At 36.1% G+C, this 19,333-nt stretch overlaps 1 protein-coding gene across 1 annotated transcript; it reads right to left on the bottom strand.

The window, feature by feature from the left end:
- Window positions 1-1,823: 1,823 nt before the first annotated feature.
- On the bottom strand, window positions 1,824-6,798 carry LOC122057228 (protein NRT1/ PTR FAMILY 5.10-like). Its single transcript, XM_042619259.1, has 4 exons — window positions 6,341-6,798; window positions 6,016-6,233; window positions 3,477-4,033; window positions 1,824-2,680 (listed from the first exon to the last, which is right to left on the bottom strand). Exons 1-4 carry the CDS (start codon window positions 6,501-6,503, stop codon window positions 1,861-1,863), a joined length of 1,758 nt encoding a protein of 585 aa, XP_042475193.1. The 5' UTR covers window positions 6,504-6,798; the 3' UTR covers window positions 1,824-1,860.
- Between the last annotated feature and the right edge of the window lie 12,535 nt (window positions 6,799-19,333).

Raw genomic sequence — 19,333 nt, 5'->3', positions numbered from 1 at the left:
AAGTGTCGGACTGATCCGACGAGGGACTCTCTAATGTCTAAGTCAGATCTCTCTATAAAAATTCCTGTAAGAATGGAAAAAGTTTTTTATCCTTTAGAAAGAGGTTTACTTGAGTATCTATAGCTGGAGATGGCAATCCTCAAGTGAGAGTCCTGCTTTAGTAGCTTCCTAGTGTTGATAGGAGTCTTTAAGTATGGCAAAAGTTATAATAGGAAAGGGAATATGGAAGACGTCCCAGTTATGGGAACTCCACGTATTGGCGATATCCTAGGGGAGAGGACAAGATATCCTTCTTTCCAGTGAAGATTTCAATATCCTCTCGAGAATCTTTTCCGGACTGGGACGCGTCCATTCCCCGCTCATAAATCACGTGTTGGGCCTAAACAGCTATTAGAGTGTATCTTGGTAAGAAAACTTGTAGGACTTCTATGTCGAGTGACTTGGGTCAGGTGGTCCGGTTGCCGAGCTACTTATCCCAACCGACGGGCTGTATGTATTGCTTGCTGCTTAGTTAGTGAGGCCTTGAGCTCGCCGTTCGGCCATGAACCTGGTGTCATTGAGCTGTTTAGTTGTTTGAATTACCGTGCGACGGGACATCCACACTGCTTTCCACATAATGGTGTTCGACTAGCCATTCGGTAGTTGAGGCTTTTTAGTGGAGTAGGTCTGTTGGTCCTCTCCTAAACCTCGCGTCAACTTCAGATCGAATAGGTGACCCGGTTAGGCCTAGACCGTTCGTCTGGGCCTGTATTAGCGTCTTCATGCTTAGGCTCACTACCCATTCAGTTCACGTGATACACCCTTGATGGTAGCACATTTTTTCCATAACACACATAAAAGTTGTTATAATAAAACTCATATAAAAACTGGAAGTCTAAGTCCCTCTGTAACCACCCCCATTCTCATATGCAAAAGACTTCCCTAACAATGACTTATCTGAGTAAATGAATTTTTTAACATATCAAATTAACTCTGAATTTAATAAAAATTCGAGAGATTATCTACACACATCAATGTACTTTATATAATTATTTTAGACCATAAAACAATTTGTATCTATGGTCAATAATAAGAACAATCTTAGATTGTTGTTCTGTCCAACTCATAAACTACTATCAACATGCAAAAACCCCAAAACCCCATTTTCCCTCTCATCACCTCTCAATCTGAATTTATATACTTTTAAACCATTGTTTACCCCTAAGTAGTACATCAAAATGATAAATCATAAGGTAAAATTCTAATAATTCTTCTTCTCCTTCTTCCACTCTTAAGATTTTTGTCCAACCCTTTTTCTTTCTTTATTTCTCTCAATTCAGACTCTCCCTCCTTCCTTTTTTCTCTCAAACTCTACCTCTCTCTTTCATAGTTGGACTACAATCCTCCTTCCAATTTTGTAGTTAGTTACTGGAGGTGTCCACCCAAAATATAAAAGAAATATCCCCTTCTAAGGGCACATTAAGATTTGAATTATAAACCACCCTCTCTCTGAGTTGGGTCCTGACCACTAGGCTAGATGTGAACTTGTTTACGAAATCCACAATTATTATGCTAGATGTCAACTTGTTTTCCAAATCCACAATTGTTACCCTAAAGTTTGAAAAGTCCAAATTAGCCATTCCTTTTTGACAAAAATATTACAGGTGTGGCAGAGGAATTCTCTCCCACACAGGGAGCATGGGCAATGTTCCCTTGTTTTGGGAGGGGGTGTTGGGAGGAAGAAAAATATACATCAACCGTTATTCTAACATAACTATACACATTTAATAATAATAATAATTAAAAAAAAAAAAACAAAACAAAAAAAAAAACAAAACAAAACAAAACAAAACTGTACACAAGTGATATTATACCAAAGGCTTATATATTATATCCCCTATTATAGACATAAGATTTGGCAAAATACAAATAGAAAAGCAATCCAAGAGCAACTACACCAGCAAGAAGCCAGTAGAAGTAATCAAGATGAGCTCTATTAAGATTGTTTGGGAACCAACCGTCGTGACCATCCTCACTCGTTAAATTCTTAATGGCAGAGACGAGAAAGCTGCTTAGAAAGCTTCCTACACCAAAGATGCTGAGGTAAAGAGCAAGACCCACACTCCTCAAGGCTTTGGGCATCTGATCATAGAAAAATTCTTGTAGACCAACCCTGGTGAAGGCATCAGCAACTCCGAACAAGACGTATTGAGGAACCAACCACCAAACACTCATAGGAACTATTGCTCCTGGTATATCCACTAGCTTGGCATCAATGGCAGTTTGAAGCCTTTTCCTCTCAACTAATGCCGCTACCACCATGGACATCATGGCTAAAAAAATTCCAGTACCTATTCTTTGTAGCATTGTTATGCCAGAGGGTTTCCTGGTAAAAACTCGGGCAATCGGAACAATGACACGTTCATAGATGGGCATAAAAATAACGATGGAGATGTTAATAAAGGTTTGAAGGGAAGCAGGTGGTATCTTGAACCTTGACCCTATTCTTCTGTCCATGGTGGCTCCTTGCTTGGTGAAGAATGTGGAAGTTTGTGCATCCGCAAGCGCAAATACTAAACATGTAGCCCATATAGGAACCAACCTTAGTAATGCCTTTGCTTCTTGCACCTGATCAACACTACATACAACCCAACCTTTCTTGGAATCTTCGGCTACAGTAGCCAATGCTTTGTCAAGAAACCTGAAACATATGAAGAAGAATAAGAATAAGTTTCAACCCAAAAAAAAAGCTCTCTACTGGGCACTAACTGAAGCGGCTCTCTGGTATATATAATTACTACCTATGGTAAGAAATTTAAATAAACTTACATATTCATGTTAGGTAATGGTTACAACAATTTTATTTTTTCTTTGTAAAACCAAATCCATTTTCCTTCTCTTCTCTTCCCTTCATTTTTCTACTTGTAGCCAAACAGAGCTATATATCTAAGAAAACCTCTAAAAAGGAGAAAGTGGGGTCTTCAAAAATTCAAAGACAAAGCTGTTCGGATAAATTATGAAGCCTATTAGGAAATGGTTACCGGACCATTCCAACAGTAAAATCTTCCGGGAATGGTAACATCCCAAACTAGCTCTTAGCCACTGAACCAAGGTAATAGCAAGCAGTGGGGGTTGTTTCTGTCTGGGAACATGGACTATGCTAGTGCTCTTGTGTCTCTCTCCTCCCTTATGAAATGACATCCCCCCCCCCCCTCTTTGTGGTAGGAGAGAGATAGACATTACACCAGCACTCCCAGACAGAAAACATTCAAAAGGTATTTGTTATGTCTCAAATGTGACCCCAATGAATAAGATAATATTCCTTACATATATTTTGTTATTCAATGACTCAACTGAGTTGATTCCTAAACTGATTATCAAATCCACTTGACCAAATGGAAGTATGGAATTAAATTCCCCTATTAAATAGTCACACTAAGAATTAAGAAATGCTCCCCCTTTTAGTGAAATCAATAAACAGCTATTTCATCACTCACCTGAATTGTTTAGTAGCACCACGTCGGGGAAGAGTCCCACCATCACCCTCCTCATCAACAGTGGCTGTAGGTGGTAGAGTGGCTTTTCGATTCCTTACTGCTGCAACAAACACTTGCACAATTCTTCTGAATGGATTATCATTATCAACATTGACACTGTAGCGGTAAGTCTTGGTTCCAAGCAAGAAAACTGCAAGTGCAAGTATCATACAAATACATGGAATTCCAAATCCAAGACCCCAATTCAGGTTGTCCTGAATGTATGTTAAGACCAAGTTGGTGCATACAATACCCGCACACATTCCAAAATACCACCAGTTAAAGAAAGAACTCTTGGACTTGGACTCCTCTGTATGTTGACCGTCAAATTGATCTGCACCAAAAGCTTGGACGCATGGCTTGTGCCCACCTTGTGCAAGCGCCACCAAATATAGAGAAGAGAAGAAGAGAATGATTTGGTATTCAGGAGGATGACAAGATGTCTTGTTAATGTCGTTTTCGCAACTATGTGGAACGAAAGAAGGAATCATTGCTGATAATGTTAACAAGCCCAATCCCTACAAAACATAATCTTCCTTCAGTAGGTGTTACAGTCTTTCAGTTCTCTCATGGCATAATACTTTCTCCTGTTTGGCAATCGTCCAGGTCATGCCCTAGGTGCCCAAAACATAGAGTGAGAGCAAGAGCTAGTGTGCAGGAATGAAATACAATCTAAAGTTGAGAATTGAGAGTGGCTTTAGAGCATGCTAACATAGATATGGTCCTCAAAGCTTCATTGAATTGAAAGACAAGGGTGATGAATGACAGAAACACTTTCAAGGTTTGATCCATTAATAAGATTTTCAAGTTGGGAAGTAGTATCCTATTAAGTCAGAATTTCATTTTACTCCAGAAACTCTCGATTTATGGAGTGGTTTTCTTTACTCTCATTTTGAGAACATAAATTCATGGATTGAGAGCAGCGCAAGAGTACTCAATCAGTGAGCTATTATGCATTCTTTCAAGGGTGGCTCCTCCTGACCATAGTTAGCAAATTCGGATTCGGGAATTATTCGGGCAGAGAATTATTCGAAATAATTCGATTGGTTAATTTAAGGATTCGGTCAAAAAAGTGAACAAAATAAAAATCGGAGTCGGATTCGAATTCAAGAATTATTCTATTAAAAAAATAAAAGTCGGGCAAAAAATTCGGATATTATTTTTATAGTTTATTGTATATTTTTTATTTATCAAGTTATTAACTTGATTTGTATACTTAGAGCAAATTACTTTATACAATAAAGTAAAAAACTATGAAAAAATTGTCATTGAGCGATGGAAGCAATGGTTATTGTAATCCAATTTCTACTCATGAAATAGATTACGCCCCAAAACAGTGAAAGCAAGATTACAAGTATAATAAAACAAATAAATAAATTGACCACAAAAAATTTTCACTATCCTTATGCTTGGGTTCACAAGACCCATATTGCATTAAGACGCACTAATTTTTCAAAATTAAAGCAACAATATAAAAGAAGATTGATTGATACGGCGATATGAATCTGTCCTGGTCCCCTGGAACCTCAAATTATCCATCAAGGTTTGATATCTCCCCTATCTTAGGATGAACTGATGAAGTTATGAGAAAGAAATGAAACAAAGAGTAGATTCGTACGATTGTTACAGAAGAATTAGGTGGAGAAAAAAAATGGGAAGAAGGAGGCGGAAATTTGGGGGAAAAGAAGATGAAAAAAAAAAAAAAACTATTTCGGTGGTGGGTACCGTGGGTTTCATATATGACGTTTTGTTTGTTTTGTTTTTGTTTTTTTTTTTAAATACTGTTTAAGTGGACCGAATAATTCGGTTCAGCCCGAATTATTCACGTTTTAAATTCAAATTAGTAAAAAGCGTGTTTTTTACCGAATTTTATTTTTAATTTGGATTCGGTCAGAATTTTTTATTTAATTCGAAAAAATTCTGTTCGGCCAAATAATTCACGAATTATTCAGCCGAATTGTTAACTAGGCTCCTGACTAAGGTGCCACCCCTTTCAAAAGGATTCAATTACAAGGGGAAAAAAAAAACCCCAAGAGATGATGCTGCCTGATCGCGTGGCCTCTGCACCAGCACAAGGGCTAATGAGAATGGCTAACGAATGCTTTAGAAGCCTTTAGAAGTAAAAGTATTAAATCCTCTACCCAAAAAAATAAAAAAATAAAAAGAGTACTAAAGTCCAAAGAGAGAGTATGTGAACACACGCCCAAGGCTTCTCAGCCACCCAATGCTCACTGCACCGGTGCAGGGGCTGCATATTATTTTTCACACTAAAATCTCATCAAATTCAACAGAATCGGCCAATTTGACTCAGGATTGACTGACCGCTGATGCCGGCCAATTCAAATGAGAACTGATTTTTTGCCTACTGAGTCCAACCGCGTTAGACTGAGTCCATCGGAGTGAGGATAATTCCAGCCAAGTCCGACAAACTTCAAGAGTATTCGAATTGGAGTTAAATCGAAATCGATCTAGAGAGAGAGAGAGAAAGAGAGAGACTAACCAAAACATAGAGGATAGAAGCGAAGATAACAGTCCGGTATCGGCCAAGATAAGCATCGGCAACAAAAGCTCCCAAGAGAGGGGTCATGGAAGCCACCCCTGACCAGGTGTTCACGTTCACGGCGGCACTCACCGTCGACTGCTCTAGCGGCCCAGTCAAGTAGGTTATAAGGTTGGAACCAATTCCAACATAAGAAAATCTCTCTGCTATCTCCACTCCTGCACCGCCATTAATTTTCAAGTTCACAACTTTAATTAACCAATCCACACAGCCCATGAAAGATTTGAACAACAAAACCAAATTTAACTCTGTAATACATACATACCAATTATGAAACCAGCAGATCTCCATCTGCCGGTCTTGGATCGAATCGCCGGCCGGTCTTTGTAGTCGACGACACCTTCCACTGTGTCACCTAATAGGGAATTATCATCCATTGCTGATGAAGCCGCTTCAAAGCCCTCTTTTTTCCTCTCTGCCAGACCCATCGGATTTCACTATTGGGGCTTTGAAACAAAATAAGGACTTCCTGTCGGAGGTGCCGTGAAGGCCGTGAAGGCCGTGAAGGTGGAGCCCATCCCAAAATATAGGAAAGTGGAGACAAAGATAGCAAAACCAGATCATCACCAACACGCATACGGCTGGCCTGTGTGTCCAGGTACAGTCTAATGTGCATTCGGCTACGCATTTGCGTCTTTGTGCAGCCAGCCATTTGATGCAAGTTGAAGAAGATCTGGGTTCAAGAATAACTACGGAGTCCAGCGGTCCAGCCTTTTAGAGCTACAGCTATGAGAACCATTGCATTGTCCTAAGCCTCTTGATCCTAATATAGGTAGGAGTATTTATTTTTTCCCCTTTTTTTAAGTAATGATATAGTTCAAGTAAGCAAAAATGACCAAGGGTTTGACTCCATGGATTTGGACTTTGTTTTGGATTCAGTGGCAATTGTTGAATCTTAGAAATCTAGTTCAATTGGCTGCTTTTAATCCATTACGGTATGTAAGAAATAGAGTTTAGGTAATAATACAAGACTAGTCAATAATAATTATATATTACAATAAATAATTATAATTAAAAGAGTAACTTACTTGTTAGACTTGACCCTCCGAAATAATGACAGAAATTCTACAATTAATGTAGAGTTGAGTCGTATGTATTTATATTTTCTTTAAGGTATTTGAACACCTATATATGTATGCAACCGGCTTGACCAAACGTCATTACCTCCAAGATAAACAACTCTCAAATCACTAAATCTGCATTCTAATAAGTGATTCTAACATATATGTCCAAAGATAATACTTAGAAATTCAAGGAAAACAGTTAATGGAAGTGTAAAGGAGAGGACCAGAGCACTTGTAGAGAGCAAAGAACTTAAAACTTCCCCACAGTATGTATATACAATTGGAATTTTGTAACTCTTAAACCGAACTTGAGTTCACTATTTATAGACAATGGGCTTCTGTTTATGAATGGGTATACTTGTACAAGTACCCATATGGATACAAATGTGACTTTATGCATGGGTAGGTGTAAGTACATCGTACATATACATGTGTTAATGTATTAATATAGGTGCATGTGGAATACGTACAAGTATGTACATAGGCGGATGGGCTCATACTGGTACATATACTAAGGTATGTGTCCCTTCAAAATGTGTAAGGGCGTGTTTTACAACTTTGAATTCAAATTGAAATTTTGGATAAAAAATATCAACATGTAAAAAGAAAGTTCTATGAACTCAATTAACGAGTATACGATTCAAAAGCACTCTAAGAACCCCCACACACATGAGAAAAAGGAGTGTCTATTCAAATGACTTGTACCCTTAGAAACAATCATATATACATGTCCAAATTTTCTTTCATCCCAAACCAATGTAGGACTGAACTTGTGATAAGTCTAAGTTCATTACAACTCCACACGAAATGTCAGTAAAAAATGTCAATACTAACCATAGTTTGAGAAATCGGGTCGGACTCATCTGAATCGATAGAATCAAATCGATATCGACCTTGCCCGATCATAATTCTTGGTCGATATGCATTCAAAATGTGGGCCCAATCCCAGACCTCATGCTCATTGTACAACTAGAATTCTATCCATTCATTAAAAAATTAAAAAAATAAAAACAACCAAACGATCTATAATTCTATCCACACCTGTTATGCAATTAATGGTGTACCAACTTAAGAAAAAAAAAAAAGAAAAAAACCACTTTTTGCATTTAATGGGCATGATGTCTAAGCGTGAAAGTTTTGCCTTAACAACCTGATCTTATCTTGTTCCACCCTGAATCTGAATAGGATTTGGATTAAGTTTTCTTACCTTGAGGGCGGGTTAAAGTTGAAAAACACCAATCTTGGGTTGGGATTAGGTCAGGCTTAGACTGAGGCTTCAATCGGACCCGAAATTTAACCTTGAAATTTTATATAAGAAATTAAGGCTCTTATTGATATTTTATTTTTCTATAATTTTTATATTTATAAGATATGAGTGGTTAAAAAAGCTCAATCAAGGTTAATCTAACCATTGCAAAAACCAGGGTCAACCCAACCCAGCCCTGATAGGCCCAACCTAGCCCTGATAGGGTCAATTAGGGGCCAAGTTGGGTCAATATGAGCCTGGCAATGTTGGGCCTGAACATGAACTCGACAAGGATGGATTGGGCTTGGGTTGAATTTGGAGGACCTAGAGTTAAGTTAAGGTTTTAAGGAACCTGGCCCAACCCAATCTTTTTTCATCCCTAGTGGTATTTGTTCTACCCTTATAAATAGAAAACAAAAAATCAGCATGATGCCTGCAATTCTCACTTCTAACTTCTATATCCTTTTTTTTTTTTTTTTTTTTGGGGTAAGACACTTCTATATCTTGTTCGATTGTTACACGGAGAAATGATGTGTCTACCAAACAAAAAAACTAGAAATGATGCGACCATTCTGATTAAAAATTTTTGTTTTATTATTGTTATAAGAGCAGTGTTATTTTTAAAGAGTAAATTACACTCCCTTCCTCTTAACTATGACTTAATATCAAGTTCCCTCTACGTACTTTTATATATACCAACATCCTCCCCTCTAATTTGAAGATTCTTTCAATGATTCTTTCAATCGTCTCATAAGCAGCTGATGATGGTAAACTGGATTGTAAAAAGACCAGTTTACCTTTTTAACATATATTTCCTTCTCTTTTCTTCATCACCATCCCATTTCTCTGAAACATCTCTCACGATTAGAAGAAAGCTCACCCAGCTGCACCTTGCGCTCAGCAGGCTTCCTCTCCTTTGAATGCAATTGCACCTCTCTCTCTCTCTCTCTCAATTAAGGAAGAAATTCGACCTGCGTTCACGATTTACACTTCCTTCAAGAAATGAATTCTGATAAGAGCCTCTTGGAGATGGAAGATAGGATTAAAGTGCTCAACTTTTTCTGTTTGGTGATCTGAGAAAAACTTTGGATTTGGAATATTGGATCATTGTGCCAAAGAAAGAGAGACTGAGACTGAAACTGAAACTGAAACTGAAAAGATAACCATTAACCACTTGCAGTGCTCATCCATGGAAGAAGGAGAAAAAGAGATCAAAGTGGATCTGAACAATTCTAGGGTATGTTGTTCTATTTGATTTGATACTTCTATAATTGAATATCTTAACATAATCAAGTGATACCAGCTTTCCTACCAATTCAGATAGAAAATATTTCTGCCATCACTAGATGAACTAATTTATCTGAATATGATCCTAAAGAGAAAACAAAATGGAATTCGTGTTGTCTCAGTTCAGTCTTCTCGCAGTTAATGGTTGGAAATGGCAGAGATTATCGGAATCCCAAAACGAGTGGCATAATAGAGAGCCAATTAACGTCCCCTAAAGAATCGGGATTGTCACCGTTCGTTCCTTACAAATTTGGACACGGCTGCCTAATGACCCCTTGGTTTTCTCTATCTTCTTCCCTCTTAGTCATGTTCTGCTAATCTCGTAACTGATTTTGGTATTTCTACATTTCTGTCACTCCACCCTAGTCCCTACAATTCACTGCTTCGTTTATTCTTCCTCACCTCCTTCTCCCTATGTCACTCATTCGTCGTCAGATTTTAGCAATTGACTGTGGAGCGCAGCGATGAAGAGGGGCAAATCCAAATTGCGATGAAGAGATCTTCTGTTAGCCTTTTTAGGGCTTAAGGCTTAATTCATATGGGAAGGGTAATTTCAACAGAAAATTACATATTTGAATGATGATATCATCATTTAACAGGGCTATCTAACGGAATGGTACGATTGAAAGCATCTTCAACCTAGAGGGGAGGGTGTTGGTATATATGAAAGAACATAGGGGGCACTTGATATTAAACCATAGTTCAGGGGAGGAGAGTGTAATTTCTTCTTTTTTAAATGTCACTAGAATTTTTTCTTGCTGGCATTCAAATGTTACAAGATATTCATTTTGGCACGTGGAGAAATGATTTTTCATGTGTCTATTCTATTGGATAGAGTAAACATGATCTACTCATATGTCAATTTTTATAATCTAATTCAATAAGAGAAAAAAGATCACTCCCAAGTAGCATGACATCTATGTCCAAAAACAAGGGGCAAAATAATCGCCTTGCCAGGTCATGTGGTGCCTATGTTCAAACATAGTGAAGGCAAAACAATTGTTCCGCCCCTTGTGAACTACAAAAATCTGCCCTTATTGATGCTCATGTGTGTCTTCTCGTTGAACCCGATGGTGGCGCATGGGCCATGCAACTGGATAGAGTTATTCCCTTTCATCTAATAGTCTCTTTTGTATTGACACACATTTTGTGTATGTCCATGCATGGCAAACAATATTGTAGACATCATTGAGCATTCTCCCAACTCTGAATGGAAATAAATGGTCTAGAATAAAAATTGATGGTTTAAATTTGTCTTATGATTTTCATAAATATCACCTTCCATTTGTTATATAAATAATTACTACATATTTAAAGAAAAGCTATGGATGGAAAATTTGCACCATATTTTCTTGTTAACATACCCCCACAAACTGCAGCTAGAGTAAAAAACAAGTGTACAATTCCAAACAATTTTTGTTGGATAAAGTTTTCATTCACCTGCGATAAAGGAAATCTGTTTGTAGTACCTCGTGAGTCCAATTCAACAACAAAGATGGTAGGGAATCCGTTCCTCATGGCTGAAGGAAATCTCGGCCATTTTTGTTTCAATAAGTCAATAAACTGTAAATATGATACATTTGGCTAACTTATGGCCAGCTTTTTCAAGGAAAAAGAGTAAAGGGTATTGGGTGTAAGTCGATTGGAAACACAATTTGGTGCAACTCAGTCAGACTTATTTACCACATGACAAGTAGTGTTAGTTCCAAATTTTACTAATTGGTAGATGAAGTAATTAACAAATTTGGATTAAAAAATTAATTGGATGGAGAATTATTCGAAATAATTTGTTTCATTAATTTAATAATTGGATCAAAAAGCAGTAAAATTTTGGCCAAATAAAATTTGGGGTTAGATTATTCATTTATCAAAAAATAAATAAATTCGGGCATAGATGCTTTTTTATATTTTTATACATGTTTCTCATTATCAGTCAATTATCATATACGTGTAAAATACAAATGATATAAAAAATGAAAAAAACTATTGGTGCTTATAAATGTGAAACAAAACTTGTCCTCGGAAAATATCAGGTCCCACTTTGTCCTCCCAAAGATTGGAGGAGACTTTGACTATGCTAAGTTTCAAAATAAAATATGGAAAAATGCCGAACAATGCAAATTTTGGAACAATTCTAATCATATAAAGAGAAAATGTGTAATACATGGTGACTATACAATTGAATTAAGAACGCCCCCCCCCCCAATCTGATCTATTCCACTACATGGTGGTATCCCTTTTTCCATTCAATGGTTTAGATCTAGCCAGTTAGGTATAGCATGTGAATAAGTGAGAGACATTAGAGTTTAAGAACCTCACTCTTAATCTATGCCACTAGAGTGGTGAAATTTATTATTTTAATTTTTTAATATCAAATTTGACTTAGTTTCTAGAATATGAGGACTAATTACTTACATAGGTCACGCAGGAAGGCCATTTTTGTAAAAATTTAATCGATGTCACAATACATATTAAAGGATCGAAATTTTATAGAGAGACAGGACGACCCATAATCTCTGTTCACATCAAGTTTCAGTCTTGGTGGATTTGACTATACTTAACAAAATAAGCTTGGAAAAAATCCATTAAAAAAATGGTTGAAATTAAATGCATAGTAAAAAACAAAGAAAAAAAAAAAACATGATTATCCACTCTTGAGTCCCTTTATAAAATTATCCACTTAAAATTTAAGTTAACAAAAATATCCAAAATTATATTTAGATTTACAAAATTACCCATCTAAAGTTTCAGTTAACAAAAATACCCAAAATCAAGCTTGGGTTTACAAAACTATCCAAAATTGTGATCCTTCATCTTTCACATATAATCATGTACTTTTTTATAACTGAATCTTTTAGTGGATAGTTTTGTAAATCTAAACTCAATTTTGAATATTTTTGTATAATTGAAACTTTAAAGGAGCTTTGTGAAGGAAAACCTAATTTTGGGTATTTTTATTAACTAAAACTTTTGGTGACTAATTTTATAAAAGAAAACCCAAAAGTAGATAATCATATAATTTTTTCAAGAAAATTTGCTAATGCATGCAAGAAAATAGATTTTGATAATTGGCATGTCCAAGCTTTGTCTTTTTCTATCCATTAGATGGAATCTATTGACCATCACATTTTCAACTGGCAAAACTGGGTGGGCTGCTGAGAGAAGACTTCCTCCTTAGCTATGCCAATCAATTTTCCAAATTGTCCAATGTGATCATGTACCTTCTACTTTCAAAATTTTTTTAGGCAGGGGATTTATAGGCTACTCATGTATTTGAATCTCATATATCCATATGAGGTCTTAAAATTCGTAGACAGAGAGGACTACAGAGTTAGGGAGGAGAGATACTGTACGATGGAGAGTATGTGAAAGAACGATGTACTACCCTATCCTCTTACACATGCCCTTAGCAAACTATCAGTAGGGTTTAAAAACTTGAAATCGGGATCTGGATCTGGATCTGGATCAGTCCCAACTTGAATCAGCCTAAAATCAGCATGTACATAGATCCATTAAAGCAGTTTTTGTACAAGGATTGGTATGATTTAGGATTAACCTCTATCGATTCCATTTTCGGTCAGCCCGAACCACTCGATCTGATCTGATAAATCCTTGACGATCATCTACTTGAGTCCAAATCTAGTGAAGAAATACAATTCCATCATGTATCAATAGTCCAAATTTCGGACTAATTTTAACAGCTCTTATGTATTATAGATGTTTTAAAAGAAGGAAAGTCCAGGAGATGACTTCAACATGAATCCAGCACCGATTATTGAAAAAACAATAACATGGCGACTAGTTTTGATAAGTGGCTGAAGACTCCCCAATCTATCAAATAATTTAGGTGCATCTTATTCTTGTCAAAATGATGATTTAAAAGTAACTTGTCATCATATCATTATTAGGTTATTAAAAAAAATTATATATTATTTTTTAAAAGTTAATATTTTTTCTTATATTTTTAGGGGAAGTATATTTTTTCTTTTAGACATGTGAAATAATTGGATTTACGCTAATTGAAAAATAGATAGAACATTTTTTTTTTGGGTAACAATAGAAAAAGCATGTATACTATAGAAAGATCAAAATGTTAAATTGCAATGTTTTTCATCAACTTTGATACAATAAGATTTTTCTAATAATCAATATCAATTCCTCGAATCATGAATTAATGTAACTAAAAATGGTGTGATTGATGATAAGTATATCCAATACCTAGAAACTATAGCCATGTTTTTGGACAGATTTCGTCTTCTCAAAGTTCTTAATCTTTTATCGATTGACTTACCTTGTAATATTGATTTGATATATGTATCTGTATTAAAAGATTAAGTTAAAACAACCTGAAACCTAAGATCATAGTTGTAAAATTCGGATCGAATCAATTAGTTTTTCCCCATTTCTGATTGACCCAATGTTGATACACAGGTATAGCCCAAAGGTAAAAACATAATAAAATCTGATTTTTATCAAAAAGTAACAATAAATCTATCCAACACAGTCCAATTCAAGCAGATATTGGATCGGAATCAACTTTGATTGATCCTAAAAACAATCGGAAAATCTTCATAACTGTGACGATCACAAATCCAATCTAGAGTTTTCAGACATCAACAGTCCACAGGAACTTTAAGTTCTAAGCGATAATGAACCAGAATCACAAATTCATTGTACATAGCCATTTTCGTTTTTCAATTTTTGACTTCAAATTTAATTTTAAATGCAATTTGATACATAAATCATTTTTTTTTTTTGTATGAACTAAAAAATACATAAACCCAGTTACTTTGTATATCTTAAGGAAAACACATCGAATGTTTTTTTTTATTCTATAATTTTACTATTACAATAATCAAAATTTTATCTCAACTTAATGGGGTCAGCTACACGGTAATTTCAAGTAAAGACAAACACGAGGATCTATGCAAAAAGATTAACAGGTAATGACTAATTATTTTATAATAAATGTCGACTATCAACTTGATGCAACACTAAAAATCAATCGTTTACAATAGAGGTGCAAGTTTGGCTCTGACTGCTCAAACCCGCCCTTAGCCCACCCTGATCCCAAAGAAGTATCAACCGAAAAAATTTGGCCCTAAGGGCCGGCCTAACTCTGAAATTTCTGACTTTAAGTCAGGGTTAGGGTGGGTAAGGGTTGATGTCTTTGGCCCGCCCTGAACCCGGCCTTGATTTTTTGACCCTGACTTTTGACCCTGGTTTGGTCTGACCTAGCCCTGGATTTTATCCCTAATATTGACTCTAGTTGTGACATTAATGTTAACTCTAATATTAACTTAATTTTAAATATTGTTTGACATTGAGTCATTGACACCTCAAAACCCTTAATATATCTTCTCACCGATCTCACTTGCTTTTTGTACAAAAAATATATATATATATATATATCTCTTTTGCTATTTTTTTTTTTTAAATAAGAGCATACCCTACCCTTGATGGTAAATAAGGGTCAAGATCAATCAAGATCATCCTAATCCTTGATGACAAATTAGGGTTAGGGTCAAGGTCACCCCAACCTAACCCTAAAAAATCAGGACCAATTAGGATGGAAAAAAATTGGGATTAAATTAAAGTTTTGTGACCCTGAATCAAGATTAGAACGAATTTGGGCCTAGTTCAAGAGACTCAAGATTGGATTATGATTTTATGAAACCCAAACCAATGCGACTCAGTTGCACCCTTAGTTTATAACATCAAAACTGTAAGTACGAAAATAATTCCAGATAAGTACGAAACGCATAAATTGTCTTTTCAAGATCTTATAATTATTAAAAAAAAAAGAATCTTTCAGTAGTCTGACAATGATGATGGGGAGACAGGGAGAGCACCTTATCGTTCCTGTAGGCCCCACACCACAATGCCTTTGTAGAGTCACAATCAACGACTCAATCCGCATAAATTAATGGGAAAGCACGGTACATTCATACAATCATACCTAATACTGATAACTCACTCAACAAATCACATGGGCGGCTCTGATCTAATCTGATCCGATCCGATCCGATCCGATCGCACATTCGCACATCAACCCTTACCCACCCTTAGCCCATTCTGTTATCGAACAAGTATCGACCCAAAAAATTTGGCCCCGAGAGCCGGCTTGACCTTGAAATTTCTGACCCTGAATCAGGATTAGGATGGGTAAGGGTTGATGTCTTTGGCTCGCCTTGAACCCGGCCTTGATTTTCTTATCCTGACTTTTGGCCCTGGCTTTGGCCTGACCTGGCCCCGGATTTTACCCTGGATCGGCGCCCAGCCTCATACAGATTTTCGACAGCAACAGATTTCAATACTATGATGAAGAAAATGATAAAGGGCTTCGAGCTAATTTAGACCTCTTGAATGAAGTCAGAGAAGCCTCGCAAGAAAGGATCACTGCCCACCAGCAAAATGTTACGAGGCATTACAACTCTAAAGTCCGAAGGAACGAGTTCAGAACAGGTGACATCATCCTCAGAAGGGCGGAGATATCAGACCCAAGGCGATGTTGACTCTGATTGTGATCCTGATGTTAACCCTAATATTAACCTAATTTTAGAAATTGTTTGACAATGAGTCATTGACATCTCAAAATCCCTAATATATCTTCTCACCGATCTCACTTTCTTTTTGTACCAAAAAATAAAAAATATCTTTTACTTTTTTTTTTTCTTTAAATAAAAGCATAGCTGACCCTTAATGGCAAATAAGGGTCAGGGTCAATCAAGGTCATTCCGGTCCTTGATGGCAAATCAGGATTAGGGTCAAGGTCACCTTGACTCGACCTTGAAAAATTAGAGTCAATCAAGGAGGGTAAAGATTGGGCTGAACCTTGAAGGGTTGGGACTGAGTTAGGTTTTGTAATCTTGAATCAGAGTCAAGGCGAGTTTAGGCCTAGTTCTGGAGATTTAGGGTTGGGTTACGGTTTTAAGTAACCCAGCCCAACCCGGCCAGATTATAATAAGTACGAAAATAATTCCAGATAAGTACGAAAAGCATAAATTGTCTTTTCAAGGTCATTAAAAGAAAAAATCTGTCAATAGTCTGTCAATGATGATGGGGAGAGCACCTTATCGTTGTTATGGGCCCCACACCACGATGCCTTTGTAGAGTCACAGTCAACGACTCAATCCGCATCGGCATGTGGAATTGATGGGAAAGCACAGTACATTCATACAATCATACCTAATACTGATAACTCACTCAACAAATCACATGGGCGGCTCTGATCTGATCCGATCTGATCCGATCCGATCGCACATGACCGAATGACGAATCTACGTAATTTACGTTACATTTAAGCGTATCTTGACTTTTTTAGTATCAATCGGCCAAATTGGTTTAAAAAAATGATATAAATTGAACGGATTGGATTTTCCCTTCCTTGTGAATCTCAGTTGGTCCTCTCTTTTTTTTTTTTTTTGGGTAATAATATCTGTTGGTATTTGATGCCGACACAGTATTGAATCTGATCCTGCTAATCCGGTCTGAAAGATCAAAGGGCCGCTCCGGTTCAACCTTGGTCCAGTTCAGTATTTATGTAGCAATCTAACAAATTAGGTAGCATGAATTATAAGAATTAGGTTTTTAAGGAGCTTGTTGGGAACCTGAGAAAAAAGAACTTAAAAGAATTAGGTTTTTAAGAGAGTTACTAGCAAACGAGTACCACGATTTGAAGTTGTCTATGATCGTATTCATTCCTCCATTTTTCAGTGAATGTTGTGGATTTAAAGGGTTCTATCCCAATTTCAATTCTTTGCTTGGACTTCAACTAGAGTTGTTGTCTTCAATATATCTCTATGAGATTTTTCATTTTATTAAAAGTATGTTTCTAATGGCTGTTTCTCAAACAAGAGAATATTTGTCTTTCTGTTTTATACACTGATGAGGTCAGGATCCACATCGTGTCCATGTAAATATTACTCATTTTGGGCATCTTAGTTTGAGGTCCAAAGTTTGACTGATGCCTACACGGTTTTCAAAAAACGTCTTACATGGAAAAGGTTGGCCCCCTACTAATGAGTCACAAGTTTCTCCCTTCATTTATCAATGTGAGATTTTTCTCACCACAACAAAGCCCCATAGTGAAGGGTGAAACTAGGTGCATACATTTGGGTTTCCTATGGACGACGCCAATGATGAAGTTGGGATCCCTGTTGTGTCCATGTGGATATTATCTTCTTCACACATTTTGGTCCAAAGCCCAGAGACCGACTCATACTCGCATGATTTTAAGAACACATCTTACATGAAAGGGACCCCTACTTATGAGTCACGATTTTTTCCCTTTCATTCACTTAATAATGTGGGATTATCTCTCTTCACTCACCCGCTCTCAAAAAAAAAAAAACCCCTTGGCAATATGCAATATATATTCTCTTTATAGGTTCTAGGCTCCTTTATATCTTTCCTTGGATGGAAAATGAAATTTCTTGATTTGTAAAGGATGGTACGTGCCGGAAGTTCCTATCTCTTTTAATGAAATTTTGAATATTATAACCTTTTTTTTTTTAGTTGAAATTTGAACAATATAATAGTGACTAGAACTTATAGGCCGGTAACAGTTAATGTTGGATTTCAGATTTAGAACCAATTTGCTTGGTAGTCTGGTTCTAGTCTTGACCCTGTAGGGCTGACAATGTTACAGAACCAGACCACCCATAATTTTCTTATGAAAATCAAATTTTGGGAGATTGATTAATTTCCCAACAACCAAAATTGAGGCATATGTTGCATCATAATTTTCAGTCAGATCACAAATATACTATTGAAGAGATTGTCCAGCTTATTCTGATTCAAACCTGTTTTTGCTAGCAATCCACAGCAAAAGATAAGGAAAATAGTAATAATAATAATAATAATAATAATAATAATAATAATAATAATAATAATAATAATAATAATAATAATAATAATAATAATAATAATAATAATAATAATAATAATAATAATAATAATAATAATAATAATAATAATAATAATAATAATAATAATAATGATTTCTAGAGCAGTTCAACTGGTTGGATCAATATAATATTTTTTTATGAAATTGCTGTCCTAAAAACACCAAAACTAATAATAAAATTCCATCATAGTTATTTACCCAGGAAAAAAAAAAGCCATCATATTAATTTAATTCTGTTTGACTAATTAAACATACATTTTTTAGGGATAAGCTTCTAGTTCAGTGGCGGGCCATTAGGAAGTTGGGCTCTAGTGTAAGTCCAAAGATTGGGATAGTTGTTGGTTCAACCCTCTTACCCCCACCACATTCTTGAAAAAAATAGTAGCAGCAATTTTTGTATTATTACAATAGTGTTGCCCAGTAAATCCCCTTGCTAGCCCCTCAGTGGGTCATGTTTGGGCCTCTCGTGGGTCTTTATATGGCCTCTCAATGGGTGTTGCCTAAACTAGTGGTCCTTGAATTAGCACCAAAATTTTCTTTCAGATTTCAAATTTGGTTTGGTGTGTCATGCATGTTATCTTGCTTAATCGTAACAACATATAATAACAAGAAACCGTTGTTAAGCTATTACATTTTACATATTGCACGTCTTGATTTTGCAATGTAATCTTTTTTTTTTTAATGAGAACTTTACAACAATATTTTAATGAGGATTTTCATTCACTCGTAAAGGATGGTAGATTTTTCAAAAAA

Source organism: Macadamia integrifolia, chromosome 12, assembly GCF_013358625.1.
Source record: "Macadamia integrifolia cultivar HAES 741 chromosome 12, SCU_Mint_v3, whole genome shotgun sequence".
Taxonomy (NCBI): Eukaryota; Viridiplantae; Streptophyta; class Magnoliopsida; order Proteales; family Proteaceae; genus Macadamia; species Macadamia integrifolia.
The sequence above is the reverse complement of the archived record's forward strand: the minus strand, read 5'-3'. Positions and strand labels throughout refer to the sequence as shown.

Bases quoted from the DNA above. Each gene is read 5' to 3' on its own strand.
- LOC122057228 (XM_042619259.1), bottom strand. From the start codon at position 6,503: ATGGGTCTGGCAGAGAGGAAAAAAGAGGGCTTTGAAGCGGCTTCATCA. The intron at 6,234-6,340 runs GTATGTATGTAT...ATGGCGGTGCAG, and splicing joins ATCTGCTGGTTTCATAATTG to GAGTGGAGATAGCAGAGAGA. The intron at 4,034-6,015 runs GTTAGTCTCTCT...TATGTTTTGTAG, and splicing joins CTTCTATCCTCTATGTTTTG to GGATTGGGCTTGTTAACATT.